The 27,538-nt window shown below is 35.3% G+C and overlaps 1 protein-coding gene across 1 annotated transcript; it reads left to right on the plus strand.

Annotated features, from left to right (window-relative positions):
- On the plus strand, positions 1-26,119 carry LOC137390834 (uncharacterized; the record flags this gene model as incomplete). Its single annotated transcript, XM_068077150.1, has 10 exons — positions 1-64; positions 993-1,133; positions 2,422-2,678; positions 3,583-3,661; positions 5,704-6,846; positions 12,382-12,521; positions 12,964-13,147; positions 13,803-13,943; positions 14,318-14,577; positions 26,003-26,119. Coding segments are annotated over exons 1-10 (2,526 nt in total), but the record flags the coding sequence as incomplete, so codon positions are not given.
- Between the last annotated feature and the right edge of the window lie 1,419 nt (positions 26,120-27,538).

The raw sequence follows: 27,538 nt of genomic DNA on the forward strand, positions 1-27,538 counted from the left end.
ATGTCCTCCCTTGCTCTCCTTATCCATGTCTACCTCTGGTTCTGTTGTCTTGTGACAGCTCATGGTGAGTGTCTTACCAGCTGCCTTTAACCAGAGAATATTTGACATTTTGTTATCAAAGTTGAAATAAGGTATATAGATATATGTTGTAGATAAACATTACTTTGAGTTTCTTGCACACCAAACCAGCAAAAGCAAAAAAGCTTTTTATCTTCAGTATGGAAAACAGCGTAAGTGATGTTCATGTAGTTTTGTAAATATCTCCAATTTTTCAAAACTTTTTTTAGTGATTATATGCTGGAATTTAAACTTACACTTTTTACAAAATGAAACCAAAGATTTATAAAAAAGAAAGATAAGAGAGATTAATGCTGTTGTGAAACAGACAAATTAGCTCTTAATGACCCAACCACGAATGTTAAACTGAAATGTATAAACGTTAACAATTATTGGTATAGAATAGCCACCATCTTTGTCTAGAAAACTGGAAAAATGAAAAATTTATAAAAAAGCCAAGAAGAGAGAAATTTATGTTGTTATAACACGTTAATTAGCTGACAAGCATTAAGCAATTATGTTGAATTGAAATGTCTGGATGTTACCAAATACTTCTATAGAATAGTCACCATTTTTGTTCAGATGTTGCCCACCAGCCTCAGAAAGATTCCAGCAAACCTTTACAGCGTACTAACCGGTAGAAACCTTTCACACTTTCATTGTGTCTTACATACTTTTATTATGGCAAATTTTATATTTGTCTTTTTTGTAAGCCTAATACTGCCTTTTACTGAAACTTTATTGCGTGTTGTGTGGAATTAAAATTGTTTTCATAATAGTAATTTTTATCTTGACAATAATTTAATAAAGTTTTAACCATTTAAAGCTTTGTGCCCAGCAAACAACTGTGATATGAAAATAAATTAATAGAAACAGTTATAACAGCAGCTGCTCTCATATCTTGTACTAAACGTTTATGGTTGTTTGTATTACAGCCCAGTCTGATACTGCCATCTACTGTGACTTTGAAAAGGACATGTGCAATTATAGTAGGAAACCTTCATACCTCTTTGCTTGGCATGAAGATGCTGTTTATAAGTCCGAATCTTGGCCAAGCGGTGGCTGCTCTGGTAGAGGTATGGAATGTATGATTGGTAAAAACCATATCTAAGCTTACTTGCACTATGCTCTAGGATACTATCTACTTAATGTACTGACTTACCTTCACTAAACTCTAGGATACTATCTACCTAATCTACTGACTTACCTTCACTATACTCTAAGATACTATCTACCTAATCTACTGACTTACCTTCACTTTACTTACATGTTCCTAATAGTCACACACTGAATAAATTTATAATGATTCTAATTTGTGGTCATTAAAGGTTGACTTGCAACAAATTCGACATTACAGTTATTTGATATGATCTTACTCCGTTATGTTGTAGGTGTGAAATACATGGAAATGTGATTACAAGCTCTTAAAAGATCAAAAACGAACAGAAAATCGCAGCAACACGAGACCGCCGTAGTTTGGATTCCCTTTCCAAAACAGCTAAAATGTGATGTAGTTGTGAGAGACGGTTTCTGTTTACACTTTCTTGCAACCTTATTGGTCGAAATATTTTCACAAATATACTTCACGCACTCAATAAAACTATGTTTATTGTTCTTACGCGTCTGTTTTATCGTCATTGTAATGCTGTCACTTTTAGCACTGATATCTTATAACTTACCATAAAAAATCGTTAAACTTTTTAACCTTAGCTTGAAAGAGTACATATCATTGTCTGATAATCATGACGAGCCTGTTGGTCACCTGTGATAATCGAAAAGTGCTGCAAAAATTATTTGCGAAGTAGTGGGTCACATGATCAGAGAACGACTTGACGATTAGATAATGCCGAAATAAAACTGTAAAGTAGCGAGCATCTATATTCGATACGGGGTCTTCGATAAAACCCAAAGTGTTTGTCATAAACTAGTACTATAATAAGTTTTATATTGAGCTTTTTATTGGCCTTTCAATTCACGTGAGAACATACTTGACAAGACGATGACCAAATTACGTGGTTATGTCATCGAAATAAAGAGATTCTAATCTACGGCCGCTTTTCGTTGTTGAGCTTTTAAGAGCTTGTTATCACATTTCCACATATTTGGCACCTACAACACAACAGAGTAAGACATGGTGAATATTTTGATACCAAATAACTGTAATGTGAATTTTGTTGCAAGTCAACCTCTAAGTACTTTTGGGACCTTACAATCTGCTATCTTGTAGCTCAACTACATGTATTTTCTGAGTAAAATTATTGGAAGCATGCATTTTCTTAAGACCAATAGTACAGACATCAAAGATTAGGTTGTAAAAATAATGCAATACCTGGCTAACCATATAATTCTAAAAATGTTTCATAGGGTCTCACTACATGGGACTGGATGCTTCGAAATATAGCTTTTCAAACAGTGCTGAACTGATTTCTCCTCAAGTATCAAGAGGAGACAAATGTCTCCAGTTCTGTTACTACAAACCTGGTACTAAGGGGATATCACTGGAAGTTCTGTACACAAGCAGTGGCAAGGAACAGACAATATGGAGTCTACCTAATGCGGCTAAAGGCAATATTTGGCACACAGCCAAGGTTCAGATACCCAGTACTTCTGTAGACTATCAGGCGAGTTTACCTTCTCTCTCTCTCTCTCTCTCTCTCTCTCTCTCTCTCTCTTTATCTCTTTATCTCTTTATCTCTTTATCTCTTTATCTCTTTATCTCTTTATCTCTTTATCTCTTTATCTCTTTATCTCTTTATCTCTTTATCTCTTTATCTCTTTATCTCTTTATCTCTTTATCTCTTTATCTCTTTATCTCTTTATCTCTTTATCTCTTTATCTCTTTATCTCTTTATCTCTTTATCTCTTTATCTCTTTATCTCTTTATCTCTTTATCTCTTTATCTCTTTATCTCTTTATCTCTTTATCTCTCTATCTCTCTATCTCTCTATCTCTCTATCTCTCTATCTCTCTATCTCTCTATCTCTCTATCTCTCTATCTCTCTATCTCTCTATCTCTCTATCTCTCTATCTCTCTATCTCTTCATCTCTTCATCTCTCTATCTCTTCATCTCTTCATCTCTCTATCTCTTCATCTCTTTATCTCTCAGTAATAATGGCATCGTGTCTGTTGCTTTCAATATATAATTTCTAATTTTGAAAAATAATCAGTTGGCAGAAGCTTTTCTTTCTATTAAAACTTTTTCAGTTGTCAGACTTTGTTCTGGTTTAGTTCTAGCTAAGGATAAATGTTCTTATAATATGCTTACATGACTGAAATTGTCTAGAATACAAGTGATACAAGTGTTTTTTTCTTAATGTTTTAGGAAATAGAAAAGGACACATCTCAACTACTGTTGAGTTTTGCTCAGCTGTGACAACCTCTTCCGATTTTTGTTCCATAAAAGACATTATGTAAACTTAATACAGTCTATCACCATGGTTACAGCAGGGCTAAGTTTATCAGAAATATTCCAATAATGAACCTGCCAATGTATATTCCATGTAATTTGTGTGTATTGCTTACAGATAACCTTCAAAGGAACAAGACATGGCCAGCAACCAACTGGCGCCGTACTAGGGTTGGATGATATCAGTTCATGTCCAGGTATTTCACTTTTCAGTTTACTGGCATATTTTTATAGCAGGAAATTGGTGTGTGGCGAGTTGAATTAAACCTTTTAAAGTAAAATGATATGAAGGTTTGTGAAGTATCTATAAAATTTGAGATATATATAAATCTACTTGACATATTGAAGCAAGTCTGGTGGTCAGTATGTTATCAACTGGCAATAAAGTGATTAATTTTATTAGTTTGCTAACTTAAGTAATGTGTCATTATGTTCCTATACTACTACTGCTATCATGGTGGAGGTATCAAAGTTTGCCACTACCTGTGACATTGTAAACATTTCTTATAAATATGTTTTTAGACTCCAAGAAAAATGTAAATTTTAGAGCACATTTCAAAGTTCATATCAAGGTTCTGCTTGAGCATTATCCTGAAGTAATTCTTACACAGTTTTAATACATTTAAAAACTATAGCACTATGTACTCTGGAGCTCTGAAATGTATCTGTTTGGCAAAAATCTGTAATTGAGTAACATGAAACATAAACTACTGCAGCTATATGCAGGTTGAAGGTAACCAGTAATCTTTACTATAATAAAAGCCGTGTTCATTTGTACATCTGTTGGTACGCCTAAAGGTTAGGAAAAAAGATCATTTTCAATTTTTATAAGGCACTTTTCTGCCTGTGCCAATCGACCGCCTTGACATAGTTCGGAACAATTATAGACATAACTATTAGACCTGATGATCTCTTATGGTTCGCCAGACTGCCAAAGTAACAATAATAACAATAATAACAGTAATAACAATAACGATAGATGATGTGGGAGGGAGAGGATTGATGAGTGTGAAGTGTGCAGTAAGGTATGAAGCCCTCAGTTTGAAGAGATATGTGAAGGCTAGGGATGTAGAACTTATAAAATTTGGAGGATTTACCAACCTATGTGACAGTGAAAAAGGCATAGAAGTATTCAAACAATCTCAAAAGAAGAACTGATACGATGGCTTGGTGAACAAACCTATGCATGGAGATGAAAGATTTAGAGATAGATGAGGCTAGGTACCCCGAAAAGAGAAACTGAAAGCCTCATAGTGACAACTCAAGGTCAAGCACTGCCTACAAACTACAGGAAAACAAGAACCGAGAAAACAAGCACTGACCTGAAATGCAGGCTGGGTGAAGTGAGAAATGAAACAGTGCGTCATCTGGTCAGTGAATGTGAAACACAAACACCTAATCATAGCTGTAGTAATCAGAGCACATTATCAGCCCCTTGAGAGTTTAAGGTCGTGGCAGAAAGAGTATCGAACTTTAAATTTCTTTCACTATCAAAACAACTCTTTGGATTAGTCTACCTTGGTAGCCAATTACACAGTGAGAGTTTAGTGAAAAGAAATATGATGAAAAAAATGGCGTGAAAAGGATGAGTTGCTATTGTCTGGCAGGCTGTTCTAGCTGTTCAAAGACAACTATGATTACATTATTTTAATTTATGAAAATGAAATATTTCAAATTTGCAAAAGTAATTGTTCATCAAAAAAGTTAAAATTAAACTTTTTATTAATCTGTTAATTAACTTAATTTTGTTAATGAAAAATCATTTGCAAAAAGCTTTTCTTTGCAGTGGTGTGCCGGTTAAATATACCATTTAGTATCGCCATATTTTATAGAGTACACACATTATGTACTGTATAACTAGGTAGTATGTCTCAAGGCTTTACTTTGAATGCTCTATGCCGACAAATACTACCCAGCTGAAGTAATCATTCATGTGTGCATTCAGCTCACCTGGAGTTTTATTCACCCTGATCTAGTAGCGTTCCCACTTCCTTTGAATGTGATTGATATAATTGAGGTCTATATGTAAGCTTTTTTAAAATGATTTGGATTGACAAATTTTATATAGAACTATATTACCATTGATATATTGATATAGAACTATGCATGCATAGATATATTGATATAGAACTATATTTGCATTGCTATATTGATATAGAACTATGTGTGTATTGATATATTGGTATAAAATTATATGTGCTTTGAAATACTGATATAGAACTATGTGTGTATTTTGTAGAAACAACTACAGTAGCACCTTCACCAAAATCTCCCACTACTAGACCTGCTACTAAACTTATTACATCTACTATACCAACTACTACACCTACTACTACACAAACTACTACACAAACTACTACACCTACTACTACACCAACTACTACACCTACTACTACACCCACTACTACAACAACTACTACACCAACTACTACAGCCACTACTACACCTACTATTACACCTACTACCATGCCTACTACTACACCTACTACTACACCTACTACTACACCTACTACTACACAAACTACTACACCTACTACTACACCAACTACTACACCTACTACTACACCCACTACTACAACAACTACTACACCAACTACTACAGCCACTACTACACCTACTATTACACCTACTACCATGCCTACTACTACACCTACTACTACACCTACTACTACAGCCACTACTACACCTACTACTACACCTACTACTACACCTACTACTACACCTACTACTACACCTATTACTACAGCCACTACTACACCAACTACTACACCTACTACTACACTCACTGCTACACCTACTACCATGCCTACTACTACACCTACTACTACGCCTTCTACCACACCCATTACTACATCCACTATTGTACCTATTACTGTATTCAATACTAAACCCACTACTATACCTACTACTACACTTACTACTACACCTACTACTTCATCCACTACTACACCTACTACTACATTCACTAATACACCCACTACTACACCCACTACTACATCCAGTACTACACCTACTACTACATTCACTAATACACCCACTACTACACCCACTACTACATCCACTACTACACCTACTACTACATTCACTAATACACCCACTACTACACCCACTACTACATCCACTACTACACCTACTACTACACCCATTACTACACCCACTACTACACCCACTGCACCTACTATAACTCCTACTACATTCACTAATTTTGTGACTAGTAAAAAGAAAACAACCAAAGCCTCAGAACTAATCAGTGTAAAGATTCCATCCTCTGCTGACTTTATGCTGAGATCTCTATACACTGATCTAAAGACATTGAGTCACAGACTCCAGAAACTACACGATACTAGTTCTATGCTGGAACATAGAATAAACATTGTTCTCGGTAAAATACAGTGGTATCAAGCATTGCATGGATAGATGTAGCTTGTCATGGTCATATTCCATAGTCAACACGGTATTCAGTTGTTAATAATTAATGATTCAATAAATGAGTGTAATGTTTTAAACAATCAATTTACGTTTAAATATATCTCTCTGCTACATCTAGTCTCAATTCTTTAAATCAATTGCACCTTGAGATTTAGATTCAAATCTATTTTCAATTTGAGATTATAGCTACTCAACATTTTGGCATTTATACAAATAATCGTAATGCCAAGGAACACTGACATGAACATGTAAGTATAGTCATAACATTATTATTATTTGTGGCCCATCCATACCACAGTCCTACAACATGGCACAATTTATAGAATTCTACTCATATCCTGTCCATATCACAGTCCTACAACATGCCAATATTTATAGCGTGCTATTCATATCCTGTCCATACCACAGTCATACAACAAGTCGCTATTTATACCATGCTACTCATATCTTGTCCATACCACAGTCATACAACATGTCACTATTTATAGCACGATACTCATATCTTGTCCATACAACAGTCATAAAACATGCCACTATTTATAGCATGCTACTCATATGCTGTCCATACCACAGTCATACAACATGTCACTATTTATAGCATGCTACTCATATCCTGTCCATACCACAGTCATACAACATGTCACTATTTATAGCATGCTACTCATATCCTGTCCATACCACAGTCATTCAACATTGCTGCTTTGGCATTGTTAAGTTGTGTCAAAGCTAGTTACAATCAATCATGGAATGATGCTCAATACTTAACAGAAAACTCGTATTGAAAAATAAGGAATCTATTTGCACAAGTGAGAGCTACTGTTTAGCACACCTCCAACATCCTGTGTACTTAGTTTTGACCAATGAATACAATGGTGACATTACTGTAAAAAATAATGTAGAAGTTGTCTGCTTTGACCTGCTGCACAGCAGCACTACTTATTCACAAATGTAATAGAATTTTCCTATTTTCTAATATTTGCAGATTGATAGTAAGGAGCATAGATATAATAGACCCTAAATATGCAAATAATGAAAATAAATGTTTATTATATCTATGGTTAGGAGTAGAGATAGCATTTTTAGTTTGGAAAGGCGTGATCGACTATCGTTGGAGTTGTCTCGCCGATAGCGATAGCTATCGAATGATCAATGAGCAGACAGAGTTCACCGATAGTTATCACTAGACTTGGCAGCTGGTAAAACTATCGTATTATTAAGATGATAATTCCAATTGATCAGAAAAAACTTCCCTAGCCAGATGACTATGCGTGCCTGAAAAGATTGAGGATTGTGAGAAGAAATGGGAAAAGGAAAAGCTGCAGCTAAAAAAATCTGAGAAAAAACAACAAAAACTATCTGCAAAACTATCGGGTTATATTCTTTTTTATTATTCGATAACGATATATAAGTTTTGGATGTTTTGATAGGCAACATATTCATACCGAAAAGACAACTATCGACTATCGCAGTCGACTATCGAGCTAACGTGCATCCCTAGTTAGGAGTCATCATAAAGAACCCATGTAAATCTAACGAATGTTTGAATTACGAGTATCCTGATGTGAGATAGAGAGCTTGCCATACTTTTTCCAGTAATTTCATGTTTTTGCCTCGAAGTTTATTTCAAAGAAGAACCGATATTAGATAGAAAATTTATCATTTTTATAATTGTTGAAAGGAAAAGTGGATAATAATGCTAGACACTCAATCTCGCTGAAAGAGTAGCTCTTTGGTTGACTTTTACTTCTAATGCCGTAACCTAACAATCACTGATCTTAAAACAAGCTGCAATCTTTATTAAGATTTAGTTCTGTATTTTCATGATTGCAGCACAGACATTTTGTATACAGTTTAACTCATGGGCTTAGTGTTAGCCTTGCACTATAGGAACTATGGTACATCAATAAATCCTTTTCTGCAGAGATCTGCATCATGTTTGTTACCTTATTTGCATGGTAACACGTCACCTTACAGTAACAAATTTCAGAGTTTGATAGTATGAACTATCACAACTTAGAAACACAATAAACTACTGTAGTGTGTTTATTAATGAGTATAATATTAGCATGTTGGATGACTGTAGCTAAGAGGTCATTCCTGAATTTTTGCAATCTATCTTACGCTGGCCTCTTCTTACTAGATATTACAGCGTTCGCTGCCTTTCAAATTACCAAATTTATCTTGCTAGTAAGACAGGTATAGATAATCGCTAACAGGAAGAACTTGAGCACCTGCTGTAACTATATCATAAGTTATCTAGGAACAGTGTACAGTGATGAGCTTCCATGACAGCTTGTGAACCATGAGATGAACAGAGAAAATCTGATCGCTTTAAAAATAGAAGTCAGTTAGGCTAACAGGCCTTGACTAATACTGACAATGAACCAGTTTAAAAGGTTGCCAAACCTGACATATCAGACTGTTGATGTGCAAGCAGTGTCTAGAAAAACGAACACGACTAAGGTCTAGATCTGCTCTGCTGGTTACTTGGTCAAAGCCTTGAATCTTTCTCAGAAAGCCCTGAAAGTTTGGCAACATGCACTGTATTTAATATTGTACAGTATTATACTTATAGAAAACTTTCAATGACTGGTTAAATGACAGGTGATTAATGTCTATGCAAAATCTGTAACAGGTGCTCGTTAACAGGTACAACAAAAACTTAAAACTCAAAACTCAATAAATTACCTTATCACGGATATCAAGTTAGACAAACCAGAGCAAGTCAGGTAGTTTACAATAGGGAGGCAGCCTTTTTACCGTACGACGTTCACAAACTGTTAATACAAATCCTGATGTCTTCTTTGGGCTTTTGGCTCATCCAGCCATCTTTTGATACAGATTGGTTGTTGTAGTATAGGAGTACAAGAGAGTCTCTGTTGTTGTAAGGCTGCATATGAGTGCTTTTGTTTAGTTGCTATGACATCATCTCATCCATAGTAGGCCTATTTGGTACTTCAGACTGACTGAGGACAGCAACTATAGTAGTTGGTACTTCAGACTGACTGGAGTCACCAACCATAGTAGTTAGTACTTCAGGCTGACTGGGGTCACCAACCATAGCAGTTGGTACTTCAGACTGACTGGAGTCACCAACCATAGCAGTTGGTACTTCAGACTGACTGGAGTCACCAAACAGTAGTTGATACTTCAGATTGACTGGAGTCACCAACCATAGTAGTTGGTACTTCAGACTGACTGGGGTCACCAACCATAATAGTTGGTACTTCAGACTGACTGGAGTCAACAACCATAGTAGTTGGTACTTCAGACTGACTGGAGTCATCAACCGTAGTAGTTGGTACTTCAGACTAACTGGGGTAGTAGTACTTATATTCATAGTAGGCTTAGTTGTTTCTTTAGGCTGCCTGCATGGGTTGACGAAAGATAACCTGGTTTCAGCTCTTCTGTACTCAGTCACAAACCTGTTATCATAAATTTTGTGCCTTGTAACTCCTCTGAGCACTGGTCTAATAAAGACAGCTTGCGTACTCTCAATCTCCTCACTAAATGTGTCAGCAAACTTTTTCAGAGTATCTTCACCGCAAGTTTAGAAGTTTAGAAAGGTTGGATTTAGCAGGTAATTTGTTGAATTAAGTCATACCTTAGTTCTCACAAGTTTGTTTGCCCAACAATGCTGCCCATAATTGTTTCGAGTGTTTTTAAAAATGTCTCTAGAAGTTTGTTTGAATTGGCACTAATTGAATTATAGGCCTCACTTTTGCTCCATTGTAATGATAGCTATTTGCCAATCTAGGGTTTACTATATCTATGGGTTGAATCATTTTATGTTCTAAGAGAGCTAACTCAAACCCTTGGTCAAACGAGTTTACTTCATATGCTTCTGCAGAGTTTAGGATCGACTTACCAATTATGTTTGACACATTCATTTCCTATTGTGATGGTCAAAATTGGTGGGTAATAGTAGCTATGGGCGATAGTAGCTATAAAGATGTGGAGGTAATTTGAAGTCAGGAATAAAGAGCCTTCATTCTTTAGGGAAAGTTTTAGTTCTACGTTTTCCTCAAGAGATACTCTTTCAGTAAAATGTTCCAAAAATGAAGCTTCTTCTGTATGAAAAGAAAGCCTGCTCTGTTATTACATGTAGAAGGCCGATTGACTTTAAACTTGCATTGACGGAAAGTTTAATAAGACCTTCGATTAGCGGTTTTCTCTTATTGCGGCCATTGGCCTTCTCTTTCTCAGAACATCTTCATACTTTGCGGTGCTGAATAGATACTAGATTCAGAGTTTAAATAATACAAATATTGTAAAATTTTAACCTTCATAAGTCAATTAGCAATTCTTGAACTCAAACCAATCATAGTTTTACCCACAGCACTTTTTTATAAGCATAGAAACAGTGTTTTTCATTTTCAGTGATTTTAATAGTTTTACCATAATGTTCAGCATGTGCATTGACCAGTGCTTGCATGTTTTCTAGGCACTAGTTTTAAACACCTGCTGCCATTTTTGTAGATATTACTACCAAACACCAACCATCTCTTGCTAGGCATTAGTAACAGGCCTCTGCAGCTTCTTGCTTCACATTAGCAACAGGTACTTTCAGCCTCTTTTAAAGGAATAGTACTAAGCACCTGCCATCTCTTGCTAAGCACTACTACTAAGCACATGCTACATTTTGCTAGACACTACCACCAGACACCTGTCTCTTGTTTACAGACACTAGTAATTGACACCTGCTACTAAAAATGGCACTAATTAGTCCTTAACTGGTCAATAGTATAGTTGTGGTAGCTGGGGTATTAAGTAGAGTTGTCTTTTGTGAAACCACTTCTTCATGGTCTACAAAAACAAGATGCAGATGAGCAATGGAACATTGTGAAAGTGTTGATATATACTCATCTACTTATGAGTAATACAACATTTGATAACTGGACTTGTCAAATAAACTAAAGGAGTGCAACCAGATAACTAAATTTCTCTCTCATGCCATGGGTTTATGGCTTTGCGTTGGCTTGGCGCGTGGTTTGTACTGCTTGATGATTGATTGATAGTGTGTTTGATATTTATTTCTTCATCATATCCTTGTTAAAGTTGCACCCTCACTGACTTTCATAACTTCTACTACCTGTGACCGTGGAAAATGATTGATTGGTCAGTTTGAACAGAAAACTAATTCACTAGCCAATAGTAAAGCCTGAATGTCTATCTTCAACTATGTTGCATAAATAATATCACTTTTCTGCCTTGTTGTCTAACTGCCAGCATGTCTTCTCTTGCTCTCCTTATCCATGTCTACCTTTGGTTCTGCTGTCTTTTGACAGCTCATGGTGAGTCTCTTACCTGCTGTCTTTCCCCAGATCATATCTGAGATTTTGTTATCGAAGTTGAAAAAGTATACATTTATACGTCGCAGATAAACATTACAATGAGTTTCTTACACACCAAACCAGTAAAGATAAAAAAAGCTTTGGCCCTTACTATAGAAAATAGCCTGTCTTGACAAACTGTTGTATTTGTGAAGTTGTCCCCCTTCAAGCAGCGCGAGAAAAACAACAGCTTGTCACAATACGCACTGCACCTGATGCATCAGCTGCACTGAAAGGGAGTTGTTCTCTTCCATCTATGCGGCTTGGCTGCGATGTTATGTCGGTTGCTCCATTGGTAATCATAACGTATTTAGTCCAAAATTTTATGTAGAAAAAAAGATAAAAACGTTTAACCAGAGACTAGTCTCTGCGGTAAACTTTAGTAGAACTTAAGAATTTAAGCAGCAACAGCAACTAAACATGTTATTTGTGCATTCAGTCAGTTTTATTTGTATTTTTGTATCAGTCAGTTTTATTTGTTCTAAAATAAATTCAGTTTCATTGCTGGCTCATTCATTGTTTTCAGTTAATTAGATTGTAAATAGATAAGTTATATGGATGCCGGATTTCAGTTGCTATGGCCTCTGCTACAGAAGTTCAACATTAGCCAGATCAGGCCATTACAGTATGACTTTTTGCAACCTCACTTGCAATTTAAAGATATGTTAATGTTAACGTTTTTATCTTATTTTTTTCCACATAATTTTTTGGGCTAAATCCATTATGATTACCAATAGAGTGACCGACATAACATTGCAGCCAAGCCGCATAGACGGAAGAAAAAACTCTCTTCCAGTGTAGCTGATGCATCAAGTGCAGTGCATATTGTGACAAGCTGTTGTTTTGCTCGCGCCGCTCGACGGGGGACAACTCCACAAAAACCACAGCTTGTCAAGACAGGCTATATAGAAAACAGTTCAAGTGATGTTCATGTAGCTTTTTTGCAAACGTCTCCAATTTTTCAACACTTTCATTAGTGATTATATGCTGGAAACTAAACCTACACTTTTTATTACCTGAAACTGGAAACTTTATAAAAAGTAAAAATGAGTGAGATTAATGCTGTTGTGTAACAAACAAATTGGTTCTTAAAGATCCAGTCACAAACATTAAACTGAGCTGTATAAATGTGTACCAATCATTTTTATAGAATAGCCACCATTTTCGTTCAGCTGTTGCTCACAGCCTCAGAAAGATTCCACAAGCAAATCTTTACAGCGTATCAACTGTATCAAATCGTTTATAATTCTATTGTATCTTACATACTATTATTATGGCAGGTTTTATATTTGTCTTTTTTGTAGGCCTAATACTGACTTTCACTGGAACTTTATTGCATGTTATGCTGACTTATACTGTGACTTAATTGTGTGTGACACAGAATTAAAATTGTTTCATAATAGTAATTTCTATCTTGATAATAAATTGCTAAATTCTTAACCATGAAAACTTTTGTTCTCAGCAAACAACTATAAAAAAGCAAACGATAGAAAAAAGATTAATGGAAACAATTAGGTTTATAACAGCAGCTGCTTTCATAACTTGTACTTAATGTATATGGTTGTTTATATTACAGCCCAGCCTGATACTGCCATCTACTGTGACTTTGAAAAGGACACATGCTCTTATAGTAGGAAACCTACATTCCTCTTTGCTTGGAAAAACGTTGCTATCTATAAGAACAGATATTGGCCAAGCAGTGGCTGCTCTGGTAGAGGTATGGAATCCATGATTGGTAAAAACCATATCTAAGCTTACTTGCATTATACTCTAAGATACTACCTACCTTATTTAATGACTTACCTTCACTATATTCTAGGATACTATCAACCTAATCTACTATCTTAACTTAATTTTACTCACCTGATCCTAATAGCCACACACTGAATAAATTTATAATGGTTCTAATTTGTGGTCATTAAGTACTTTTGGGCTCTTAAAATTTGCTATTTTGTAGCTCAATACTTTTCTTATTGAAACTATTAGAAGCAAGTATTTTGTTAAGACCAATAGCGCAAACATTACTATCACGGACAGATATTATCTACCTAATTTACTGACTTACAATGTACCTTCACTATACTTTTATAGGGTCTCACTATATAGCCCTGGATGCAGGAAAATACAAGTATAGCAAAAACAGTGCTGAGCTGATCTCTCCGCAAGTATTAGGAGGAGACAAATGCCTCCAGTTCTGTTACTACAAACCTGGTACTAAAGGTATATCACTAGATGTTCTGTACAAAAGCAGTGGCAAGGAACAGACAATATGGAGTCTACCAGATGATGTTACAGGCAATATTTGGCACATTGCCCATGTTCAGATACCAAGTACTGCTGTAGGTTATCAGGTGAGTTTACCTTCTTTTTAATAAACAGCAACAATAGCATCATTTCTGTTTCTTTCAATATATAATTCCTAATGTTGAAATATATTCAGCTAGCAGAAACCTTTCTTTGTATTAAAACTTTTTCAGCTGTCCGATTTTTCTCTATTTCAGTTCTAGCTAAGGAATAAATACTCTTATATGCTTATGACTGAATTTGTCTAGAATACCAATGTTTTGCTTTTATTAGTGTTTAAAAAAAAACAAAAAAAGGTAACATCACAACTACTGGTGAGTTTTGTTCATTTGTAAGAATTTCTTCCAGTTTTTGTTCCACAAAAGGCATAATATAAACTTAGTACAGTTTATCACCATGGTTACAACAAGGCTAAGTTTATCAGAAATATTCCAAAAATGAACAAGTCAACGAATATGCCATGTAATTTTTGTTTATTGCTTACAGATAACCTTCCAAGGAACAAAAAATGGTCTACAACCAAATGGCACCATACTAGGGTTGGATGATATCAGCCCATGTTCAGGTATCTCACATTTTCAGTTTACTGACATAATTTTATAGCAGAAAAATGGTTGGTGGAGAGTTAAATTAAACCTTTATAAACAAAATTATATGAAAGTTTGTGAAGTGTCTATGAAATTTGAGATATACAAAGGTACTTGGGATACTGATTCAAGTCTGGTAGTCATTATGCTACCAAATTGGAACATGTTGATTAACTTATAAAAGTGTTAATATAGGTAAAGTGCCATTATTTTGACTGCTTCGACTAGCATGATGGAGGTATGAAAGTTTTGGCCTGTAACATTGTAAACATATTTTATAAATATATTTTTAGACAACAAGAAAAATGTAACGCTTTAAAACACATTTTGAATTACATATTAAGTTTTTGCTTGAGCAGTATCCTAAAGGTATTTATGCGCAATTATAATAATACAGATTTAAAAGGTTGAGAAAAATGCACTCTGAAACTCTGTTTTGCAGAAATTATCCCACGACCAAACGAACGGAAGTGAAGTTTGAGAGTTTTTATGATAAATGCATGTGCACACAACTTACGAAAATTATTCATCAACAATAAGACAAACCCTTGTTTTGAAATCTCAACAAAAAATTTAACCATCGTTCTGTAGAGCCGTTAAAGTATAATAACGATACAAAACACATTTAAGCCTATTTAAATATGTTATCAAGTCTTTGTAAACCGTCAGCATTATCTTAAAACTTACCCATTTGATCGGATTATACACAAATAGACAGATTAATTTTGACGAAAATCGCCACAAAACGCTTGAAAAGCTTGGTTTAATAAAAGTTAAGACCGGCTTACAATACACCAATAAAGCTGTGCGACAGATAGTAGAACTATTTAGCAGTGCGCATTTCACGAGAAAACCGTGCTCATTTCATCAGTCTATGGCATTGTTTACTTGTAATCGAAGGTTTCTGTAATAAACGTAGACCATTTGAGGTGTAGACCGAATTACAGGTACGAAACTGTGGTACACAGTTTATCAGCCTTGGTTTTTTTGTCCAATCACCGAAGGTTTCATTATTTAAAACCTTAGCCGAAATTCTTTACAACTTATGTACAAGCTAGGGGGGAACTACAACGCCCCTTTATGACGAGAACATTTTTTATTTTACTGCAGTTTCAGACGCGTGAATGCTCATACTTGCTTTCTGTTAAAGATCGCTATCAAAACCATTCTACATTCAACGCAACCAACTTTCAAACTGTGTATAGTACACAGTAACTTGCCATTTTACTTCTAATTTTGCATTTCAGAGTTATAATAAACATATTTCCTTATTGTTGTTGAATTACATACATTACAGTACATTAGGCCTACAGCTTTATAACGCTTTTATAACAGCTTTTATTTTGCTGCAGTTTGCAGAAATCTTCCAGACGCGTGAACGCTCATACTTGCTTTCTGTTAAAGATCGCTATCAATACCATTCTACATTCAACACAACCAACTTTCAAACTGTGTATAGTACACAGTAGCTTGCCATTTTACTTCTACTTTTGCATTTCAGAGTTATAATAAACATATTTCCTTATTATTGTTGTTAAAATACATACATTACAGTAGGTTAGGCCGACAGCTTAAATTAATATTTTTTTATCGTTGTAAAACAGGTTTGAGATAGTAGTAGATTAGGTGTGATTTTTTGCGTGATTAGGTGTGATTTATTATTGTATTAAACCAAGCTTTTCAAGCTATTTTTAGAACATTTCTATTTCAATTTCTATTTCAAACAAGTCTCATTTACACTATACTCTGTCAATTCCTGCTGAGAACTACTTTTTCAACAACCAACAATACCCTTTCTTTTTTCCATTATCACTTTGGTCGTGGGCGGTATGACAGTGGAATTTCTAGTTTATTAAGTAACACAAAACACAAACTACTCCAACTATATAAAAGCTAAAGGCAACCTGTAGTTTTCACTATAATAAGAGCTGTGTTTGTCTGTCCGTCGCATCTGTAGCAAAGCTTAGAGGTTGGGAAAAAAGACTGCTTTCAACTTTTATACCGGCACTCTTCTGTATGTGCCAATCTACCGCCTGCCATAGTTTAGAACAATAAAGGTTGTGCGTATAGTTATTACACCTGATGATCTCCCATTGCAAACTAGACTGCCAGGGTACTAGTAACAGGAATAACAGTAACAACAATATAATAATAGACGATGTGGGAGGGAGAGGATTGATAAGTGTGGAGGAAAAATCTAGTAGGAAAGGATCTAGTAGTGTTCCTACTTCCTTTGAATGTGATTGATGTGAATGAACTCTATATGTAAGCTCTTTTAAAATGACTTGAGTTGACAAAATTGATATAGAACTATGTGTGTATCGATATATTGATATATAACTATATATGCATTGATATATTGGTATAGAACTATAGTTGCATTGATATATTGGTATAGAACTATATGTGCATTGATATATTGATATATAACTATGTGTGCATCTTGTAGAAACAACCACAGCAGTACCTTCAACAAGTTCACTTACTACTACACCTACTAGTACACCCACTACTACACTCACTACTGCACCCGCTACTACACCTACTACTACACCCACTACTACACCTACTACCACAACCACTACTACTTCTACTACACATACTACTACACCTACTACTACACCTACTACTACACCTACTATTACACCTACTACTACACCTACTACTACACCCACCACTACACCTACTACTACACCTATTACTACACTTACTACTACACCCACTACTACACCAACTACTACACCTATTACTTCACCTACTACTACAAGTATTACTACACCTACTACTACACCTACTACTACACCTACTACTACACCTGCTACTACACCCGCTACTACACCTACGACTACACCTACTACTACACTTACTACTACACCTACTACCACACCCACTACTACTACTACACCTACTAGTACATCCACTACTACACCTACTACTACGTTTACTGCTACACGTACTACTACACCCACCACTACACCTACTACTTCACCTACTACTACACCTACTACTACACCTACTACTACACCCACTACTACATCTACTACTACACCTACTACTTTTGTGACTAGTAAAGTGAAACCAACCAAAGCCTCAGAACTAATCAGTGTAAAGATGCCATCCTCTGCTGCCTTCATACTGAGATCTCTATACACTGATCTAGAGACAGTGAGTCATAGACTCCAGAAACTACACGACACTAGTTATATGCTAGAACATAGAATGAGCATTGTTCTAGGTAAAATAAAGTGGTATCAAGCATTACATGAACAAATATAGTTTGCCATGGTTGTATTTCTTAGTCAACATACTACTCAGTAGCTAACAGCCCATGATTTGATAAATGATTGTAATGTTCAAAGCAATCAATTTATGTTTAAAGATATCTATCTGCCAAGTCTAGTCTCAATTTTTTAAATCATTCATACCTTCAGATCTCGAATCAGTAAATTTATGGCAAAATAAATTTCTTAGAATTTCTTTTCTGAGACTTTGTGCTGTTCTTAAAATGAAATTAATGGTAAAATAAATTTCTTAGGTAAGTATAGAGAACAATTTGGGATCTAGAATCAAGTCTATTCTCAGCTTTAGATTGCAGCTGCTCAACCTAATGACCAAATGCACAAATAATTGTAATGCGAAGAAGTACTAACATGAATATATAAGTATAATCATAAAACTTATTTTATACTATTTGTAGTATTTTCATCCCACAATCATACAACATGTAACTATTTAAAGCATGCTACTCATATCCTGTTCATACCACAATCATACAACGTGTCACTATTTATAGCATGCTGCTCATATCCTGTTCATACCACAGTCATACATCGTGTCACTATTTATAGCATGCTGCTCATATCCTGATCATATCCCAGTCATACCGCATGTTACTATTTATAGCATGCTGCTCATATCCTGTTCATACCACAGTCATACAACATGTCACTATTTATAGCATGCTGCTCATATCCTGTTCATACCACAGTCATACAATGTGTCACTATTTATAGCATGCTGCTCATACCCTGTTCATACTACATTCATGCAACATGCCACTATTTATAGCATGCTGCTCATATCCTGTTCATACCACAGTCATACAACGTGTCACTATTTATAGCATGCTGCTCATATCTTGTTTATACCACAGTCATACAACGTGTCACTATTTATAGTATGCTGCTCATATCCTGTCTATATCACAGTCATACCGCAGGTCACTGAAATTACACAGTTGTATTAGAGTTTGTTACAATCGCAGACACAGAAAGAGACTCAGTACTTAACAAACACTCACCCACAAAGCAGAATAATTTATTTATCCCAGTCAGTGTGTGAATGAATTTCATCAATACGTACAATGCAAGTACTAGTACATCTAATCAAGTTTTGCTAGAATGTCACAATCTTTATAGAGTACATTTAGTAATAAAAATTTTCCAAAACAGAGCAGATGCAATGCGTGCGAGTTACTGCATTATCAATTCTGTTTAAATTGATTGAAAGTAAAGTCATAATCTCTCTACGATGCTGCGCCTTTACTTTCTAAGCTAGCATAGAATAAGCAACACATAGATTAGAATATCCAAGTATAATTTCGTAACAGCATTTCCCACTCAAATCCTGATAAAAAAGACCTCATGAGATTCTCAGCACAGCTTATTTGTTCCCAGATGATTGCATAGGCTTTGAATAAATAAGTTCAGTTACTTTGCTGGTAAATTTGTTACATATACCCTGCAATGCACTCTCTCACACTCACAGTTCTTTAATTAATGCAGCTTAAAAAGACATGAAATGTTATTATTGTGGATTATAACTTCTACAAACGTTTGGCTGTTTTCATAATGAGACCGAGTCCTATCTAAAATCCAAAAGGTTGTCACACTATTGAATACTACTAAAGCGCTTTTCTGAGATATTGTGCTGTCCTCAGAAAGGCTCATTTTAGAATTATTTTAAAGTACATGTCAGCCCCTATTTCAACAAGGAATGAGATCAGTCTGTGGCTTATGATTTCCAGAGCTGAACTGATTATTGGTATCGCTTTTGGTTTTACACCCCACAGTGTTCCCAGTTCAAATCTCAATTTGTTGTACGTCTCTATTTTTTCTTCCTTTCTTGTCACAAGAGCATCCTGTGGTATAGCAATGTCAATAATTTGACGTTCTTTTGTTACTTCTTATTATCATTATTGTTAGAAATCTGCAATGAAATATATACGGTAAATTGTAACAATTAAAATTTGTTTCCGCCATATATAATATATATTCTTTTTATTTTTTGATCCGACTGTAATAACCGATGACCCCTTTTGTTGACGTTTATCTCTACGCACCCCTGACTAGAAGAAAGGGCATAGACTTTTAACAGTTGTGTACAGAAGCCATCAGCTGGGAAAGGCCACTATCTATAAGTACTGCAAGGAAGAGACTCATAATGCAAGCCTTACCTTATCCTTTGTTCACTAATTCCCTAATGTTTACAGTCCCATCCTTATGATATGCTAATCAATTAACTGTAGATACTAGTGCAAGCATTTCATTCGGAGGTAAACAATTAAATAAGGTTTTTTTGTTTACAATAGGCATGTTTGTGAATGATATGTCTATGCTTTGCTAGACACTGAAAATGTTTGATACAAAGGGCTGTGGAAGTGCCTTGGAGGTAACCTTCATTCTTTGCGAACGAGTGGTAATGTTCAGCAAGAAGAATTTAATAATTTCTAAAGAGTGTCAGCCTTTAGCCCCCCATTAGCATTCATTTTCAATATTCAACTTGCAGTTTAATATTTATGAAGGCCTATTGTAACCTATATTAAAACCAGTGTGTAAGATCAAGACCATATTCCTAAGTAGAGTACTTAAAACAGAACCCTATGCAGAGTAATTTTATTTGCATCAAGCTATAAAATTAATATTATGGTGTTGCACACTATCGTTTAAGATTTGAATTAGTGTGACGATAAAAGCCAAAAAAAATTTAACTGTTTTTTGCTAACAAAAAAAACAAAAATTTCTGCATTGTTTATAACGCAGCAAATAATTAACAAACCATGTGTGCTCGGAAATGCTTGTTGTCATGATCAACTGTCTACCATGAACAATTTCTTGCTGCTTTCTTATTCTACACATCTGACATCTAGAGTTAGCTAAAATTTTAGTTTATGACTAGAATACTTAGCAATCGTAATAGTAACGCTCGGTTTACCCAACTAGAAAGTCACACACGATGACTCTCAGGCTAGACAAACATCTCTATAAAAATATAACAAAGGTTAGTAAGCATTCATCTGATCAAATATTCTCAGACAAGAGAGCCTAATCCCAACTGGTTAAGTTGGAGTCCTGGTCACTAGTGAATGTGTTATTTACATAGACCGAGTTAGAGTTGTTAGTCGCCATAGCTGAGTCATCATATAGATTATCATATATGTTCAGAGTCGCACGTCTTCTCAGTTTATAGACGATGATGAAGACAACCACAACAATGATAAGTACAGCTACGATAACAGTAGGAACCACAATTGCTACGATCGCCTGGTGCCCCGTGTTACTGCTACCGGGTTGGCTACCTATGCCTACTGTGCTACAATTACTAGTATTAGAAACAGTTGTTGATGCGAGTGGTGAAGGTGTGGTGGCTGTTATACGTAAGTTTGTTACTGAGCTCAGTGTGGAGAGATGTGTAGAACCTTGAGTAACTTCATCTGTAGATCCCTTTACTGGAGGCAAAGAGGTAGCAGGATGCAGTGTTGTAGACAGAACATGAGTGATAATAGATGTATCCTTTGTTGTATGGTTCCCATATGCTTCAGTGATATTTGAAAACAGTATTGTCATTGGATTATGTGTGCTGTTGTCTGCATCTGAATAAAATAACAGAAATCATGATAGAGACATCAATTAGTTTTAAGATGATCATATGCTGCCTACTAAAACAGGCAAAGGGGTGTCATGCTATAATATATATATATACAGGTATATGCGGGAGAGTCAGGCTATAGCTTTCAAAATTAGAAGTAGAACTGAATTGCTGGTCTTAGAGTTAAAACTTGAGAAGAGTTGATGTTTTTTTCATGACCAAACTTGAAATAAGAAATTTAAATTTGATTATTATTTAGGAATCGTTAGGGCTTAATAGATGCAATTTGACACATCGGTTTCTAGTGCCAGTGCAGCCAAAATATTTGGCACAGTTAATTCTTGCCTCGAAATTAAGTTTAATAAAACATTGGTAAAAAGTGCCTCTCTAAGTTAAAACTAATAAGTGCTGCAACAGAATTAGTTTGTGTAACTATATTCCCACGACCACACGAGCAGAGCGAAAGTGTGGGAGTTTTATGATAAATGCATGTGCACACAACTTACAAAAATTATTCATCAACAATGAGACGAACCCTCGTCAAGAAATTTCATCAAAAAATTTAAGCATCGGAATTTAAAGTCGTTAAAGTATAAAAACGATACAAAACACATTTAAACCTATTTAAATATGTTACCAAGTCTTTGTAAACCTACGATAATATCTTAAAACTTACCCATCTGATCGGATTATACACAAATAGACAGATTAATTTGAACGAAAATTGCCACAAAAAGCTTGAAAAGCTCGGTTTAATAAAAGTTAAGACCGAAAATTGAAACGCCAATAAAGCCGTGCGACCGATTGTAGAACTATTTAGCAGTGCGCATTTCACGAGAAAACCGTGCTCATTTCATCAGTCTATGGCATTTTTAACTTGTAATCGAATTTATTCGAAGGTTTCTGTAATAAACGTAGACCGTTTGAGGCGTAGACCGATTTACAGGTACGAAATTGTGGTACACAGTTTATCAGCCTGTGTTTTTTGTCCAATCACCGAAGGTTTCATTATTTCTTACAACTTATGTACATGCCGAAATTCTTTACAACTTATGTACAAGCTAGGGCCGAACTACAACGCCCCTTCATGACGAGAACATTTTTTATTTTGCTACAGTTTTATACGCGTGAATATTCTTACTCGCTTTCTGTTAAAGATCGCTTATCAAAACCATTCTACATTCAACGCAACCAACTTTCAAACTGTGTATAGTACACAGTAGCTTGCCATTTTACTTCTAATTTTGCATTTCAGAGTTATAATAAACATATTTCTTTATTGTTGTTGAATTACATACATTACAGTAAATTAGGCCTACAGCTTTATAACACTTTTATAACAGCTTTTATTTTGCTGCAGTTTGCAGAAATCTTCGAGACGCGTGAACGCTCATAGGTTTTCTATTATTGCTGCATTACTATATTAACAATATTGGTTATTTTAATAATATCAGTGCAATTTACTTATAATATTGGCCAACATTGCATTTCTCCTATTGCAAGGGAGAGATATAAACGTGTAATATTTTCCTTTCATTGTTGTTGTTTGTCATGACCAAACACTTTTTAAATAAATTTTCTAAAAACCTATATAAATACCACAACTTCTCGATATTGCTACCTATGATGTTTTGAAATGTAAACAAAATTGAGTATTGTTTGTCTATTATTACTATATTAATAAAATTGATTATTCTAAGAATATCAGTGCATTTTACTTCTAATATTGGCCACTATTGCATTTCTCCTATTGCAGGGGGAAAATATAAACATCTTTTCCATTCATTATTGCTTATTGTTGTATATAATAACACCCACACCCAGTACATTACAGCTACCATTGCAGTTATCCTATTGCACTGCAGAGCCATTTGATTGCTATTATTGCATTTCTCAACCATCAGTACCCTTTATTTTTTTGCCAATATCTCTGGCCATCTCTTTGGTCGTGGGCTGTATGACAGTGGAATTTCTAGTTTAAGGTAGGAATAATTTTGCTATTGTTTGATCACCTCTAAACCATTAAAACACAAAACAAACTGTAGCCCTACTCAAGCTGGAATTATACAAGTAAAAATAGATAAAATATCTTTCATCTAAGAAAATGGAGAAAATGTTACCTCCACAATCTGTCGAGAGAAACTTGATACGGTCAATAACCAAGATAGCATTTTTAATGCCCGACTCTGGCTTCAAAGCAGTGAAGGTAATCTGTAATGAATCAATAACACTTATTTGATGAAATGCTTTGAGCAAGCAAATCAGAACCAAGTTTATATAGACAGCAATGAGAGTTTAGAAGTTAGTTATCTGAGCCTTAAAACAGTCTTAAACATAAGTTATGTTTATACACCAGCCCCTCATGGTATTCTACTATTCTCTAGTGAGAGACTGTAACTTCAAGGTTCACCCAACTTTCTTAGCCACCAAAACATCCATGCGTACCTTGTAGCTTGTACTATTATAGAAAAATGATGATTCCAACACCACTTTGGCTTGCACCCACAATGCATTGTCACTTCCTGTATATCTCCACAGCTCTTGAGTAGGCTTCTTGTCTAGATGGATGCTGACTTGAAGGGTTACTTGCCCCAGAACATAGTAGTAGAACACAAGACATCTGCTTCCAGCAATAAGTTTAGGAGAAGTTAGTGAAGTGTTGGTACCATCTCTAAATACCAGAGCTTGCAGGAATGTGTTGGATCCTAAATACAGGTAGACAAACAGTTATGTATATTAAAGACCGCCATTAAAAAGGTTTAAATGTTTTCTTTGCAATTTAGGAAATTAAATTTTTCTGTATTTTGACAACAACTTTAACAGCTTGCTGCCATCTTGTGTTTAATAACTATAGATTTGAACCTACTAGACACTTGGTTAAGTGACAGAATAACTAATAGTAGAACTAAAGATTAAAGCTATTCAGAAGACTTTTTTTAAAGAAGCTCTGAAAACTCAAAAGTAACTTATCGCTGCAAGACATGAATTATTTGTACATAATAAAAGAAAGGGCTATACACTTTGTGTAACGGCCAAAACTGACAACCACACATAGTTCTTTGGTTTCTCTGATATTCTGACTGAAGTGAAACAACTGGCAACCACTTGTTTTTCATTCCTCTCTCTGATATGTTGACCAGAGTGAATCGAGCAAGTTGAGAGCATATAAGCTGATTTATCACGTGGGCTAAAATTCTTAGCAACTTGCATATCATACAGTTTATTAACTTTACTAGTAGACATAATAAGAAATCTGGTCGAAGCTGATGAACACAGCAACAGAAGGATAAGCATATACATAATAATTATAGAAGTTGGCACTATTGGCACACTTTTACATGAGCATTTGTTTGTATATCTGATAACTGGTTACTGAACACTATCTACTGAGCAGCCTAGCAATGCCTTCACTACTGCTTTTATCTTATTTGATATTATTAGGGATGGTTTGTAGAACTCACTGATTGAAATAGAGGTGAGCCGATTGACGATGGATCAGTTCTCATAAAAAAGCTTACTGGGTAAATTAACATATCTTGTTTACATCAGACACTCACTATCAACTAAAGCGTTGAATATCTTATTGGTACTCCTGGCCTTCTTACAATGTAAAATGTGATTTAAACAGCTGAAAAGATTAACTTTAATGAAAATAAATAACCTAATGGCATGGATTCCTTGTAAAGCATTTATACATGTATAATAGCAAAAACTACCAGCATGCTAGTTTGCTAGCTTGCTAGTGACCAGACAATCTAAAAGATGTTACTTATAATCCTAGCCACATAATTTATATCGAAACACGAATAACAAAATTGGCTGTGACGACTGCTTTATTATCTCTTTATCTATTTAAATAAAACTAACTGTTTTGAAAAGGAATCTCCAAATTTTGAGCAGTGCTTCTCTGCCAGGAAAAATTGAGGTTGGACTCATCGCTCCTTTTATACCCACAGAAAGATCTGTCAAAGTCACAGTCTGCTTTTAACTGCCAAGTGGTGGGCTTCTTTGTTGTAAGAGGAAGAGTAGTTGTACCAGGTCGAGTAGTTGTACCAGGTCGAGTAGTTGTATCAGGTCGAGTAGTTGTACCAGGTCGAGTAGTTGTATCAGGTCGAGTAGTTGTACCAGGTCGAGTAGTTGTACCAGGTCGAGTAGTTGTATCAGGTCGAGTAGTTCTATCAGGTCGAGTAGTTGTATCAGGTCGAGTAGTTGTAACAGGTCGAGTAGTTGTATCAGAGTTGATCAGCTGGTTAGAGAGGGAGCATTCAGCATGGGGAGTTGTGTTCACTTTACAGACTCCGTCTCGTATAGTGAAGTCATCCACAGCTATGTCTCCTCGATAGCCTTCTCCTATGATTCCCTCCACTATTATCTGTAATCAACCATCAACTTAAACTGGCTCTTTTAACTTACTACATTATGTTGAAGATTACCTTAACAAAATATCTTAAATTTTTATTCTACTGCATAGTTAACTGTAAACTTGTAAAGAAAATGAATGTAGATTTAGTTTGAAGTAGGTCCTTCAAGTGGTAAAGTACTTGCTATGTGTTGTCAGTTCAGCATTAGGTTGTAAGGCTCAGTTCAATCAAGCATACTTACAAGAAACTAGTTCTTAGGATCGAACTGCTGTTCATCCTCAACAACGTGAGCTTATGATCATCTCAGGATCATGTTGATGCTAGCTATGTAAGAGGATAGTACAGAAAGTGACTCTAGTTTTGGTGCAACTTACCCTGTATGGAGTGTAGATATCATTGATAGTGAATTGACCTTTGAGCCACATCTTTCCTTGTTCTCCCCGGATAGATGCCATGTTGTGTATAGTATTATTATAGAAAAGATTGACATTGAGGTTTCCTGTCTCATTGCCATACATATAGTAGTAAAATGTGAAACACATGGAACAGCTTTGTTTGAGTCGAGGGCTGACTAGCTGATAGATGGTACCATTTGTAGCAGATGATAAGGCATCTGTAGCCATGTAGTAACCTATAAAACAACAGAAAATAGTAAGTCAGGGTTTGATATTGGTGGATTTAACAACTTACTAAAATTAGTATGATTACAGCTGTAGTGTCACTGAGTCTTCCATGACAAAGTCTAGAAGCTTTGCAAAAGACGTGTAGCTGTTCCTTGTTTCCAAGAATTGCTATTAGTGATTCTCACAAACTATTTGCATCTCATCTTTTTCTGACTAGCTAGCAATAGCTTATGCTGTAAATTTGATAGATACAACCATAGATTACCCATTCATAGACACTATAATTAGTCTATGAAATTTGAAACAATAATCTCAAATTGGTGAACAGTTTGTTGTATGTGCACGTTGCCACGGTTCATTTAGCTTAATTAGGGGTTTGATTCATTTAGCGATTTAAAACTTGTATTATTTTATGCAAGAGTATTACATTACTACATTTAAATTAGGAACTTTTCCTTGCCTGTGAGATTAAACTCAACTAAAAATAACTCATAGCATCATCCTACATTTCAACAAAAATTCTTGAATCAAAAACAAATAAATAATAACCAACTTGCTTGCAGCACATCA

Source organism: Watersipora subatra, chromosome 3, assembly GCF_963576615.1.
Source record: "Watersipora subatra chromosome 3, tzWatSuba1.1, whole genome shotgun sequence".
NCBI lineage: Eukaryota > Metazoa > Bryozoa > Gymnolaemata > Cheilostomatida > Watersiporidae > Watersipora > Watersipora subatra.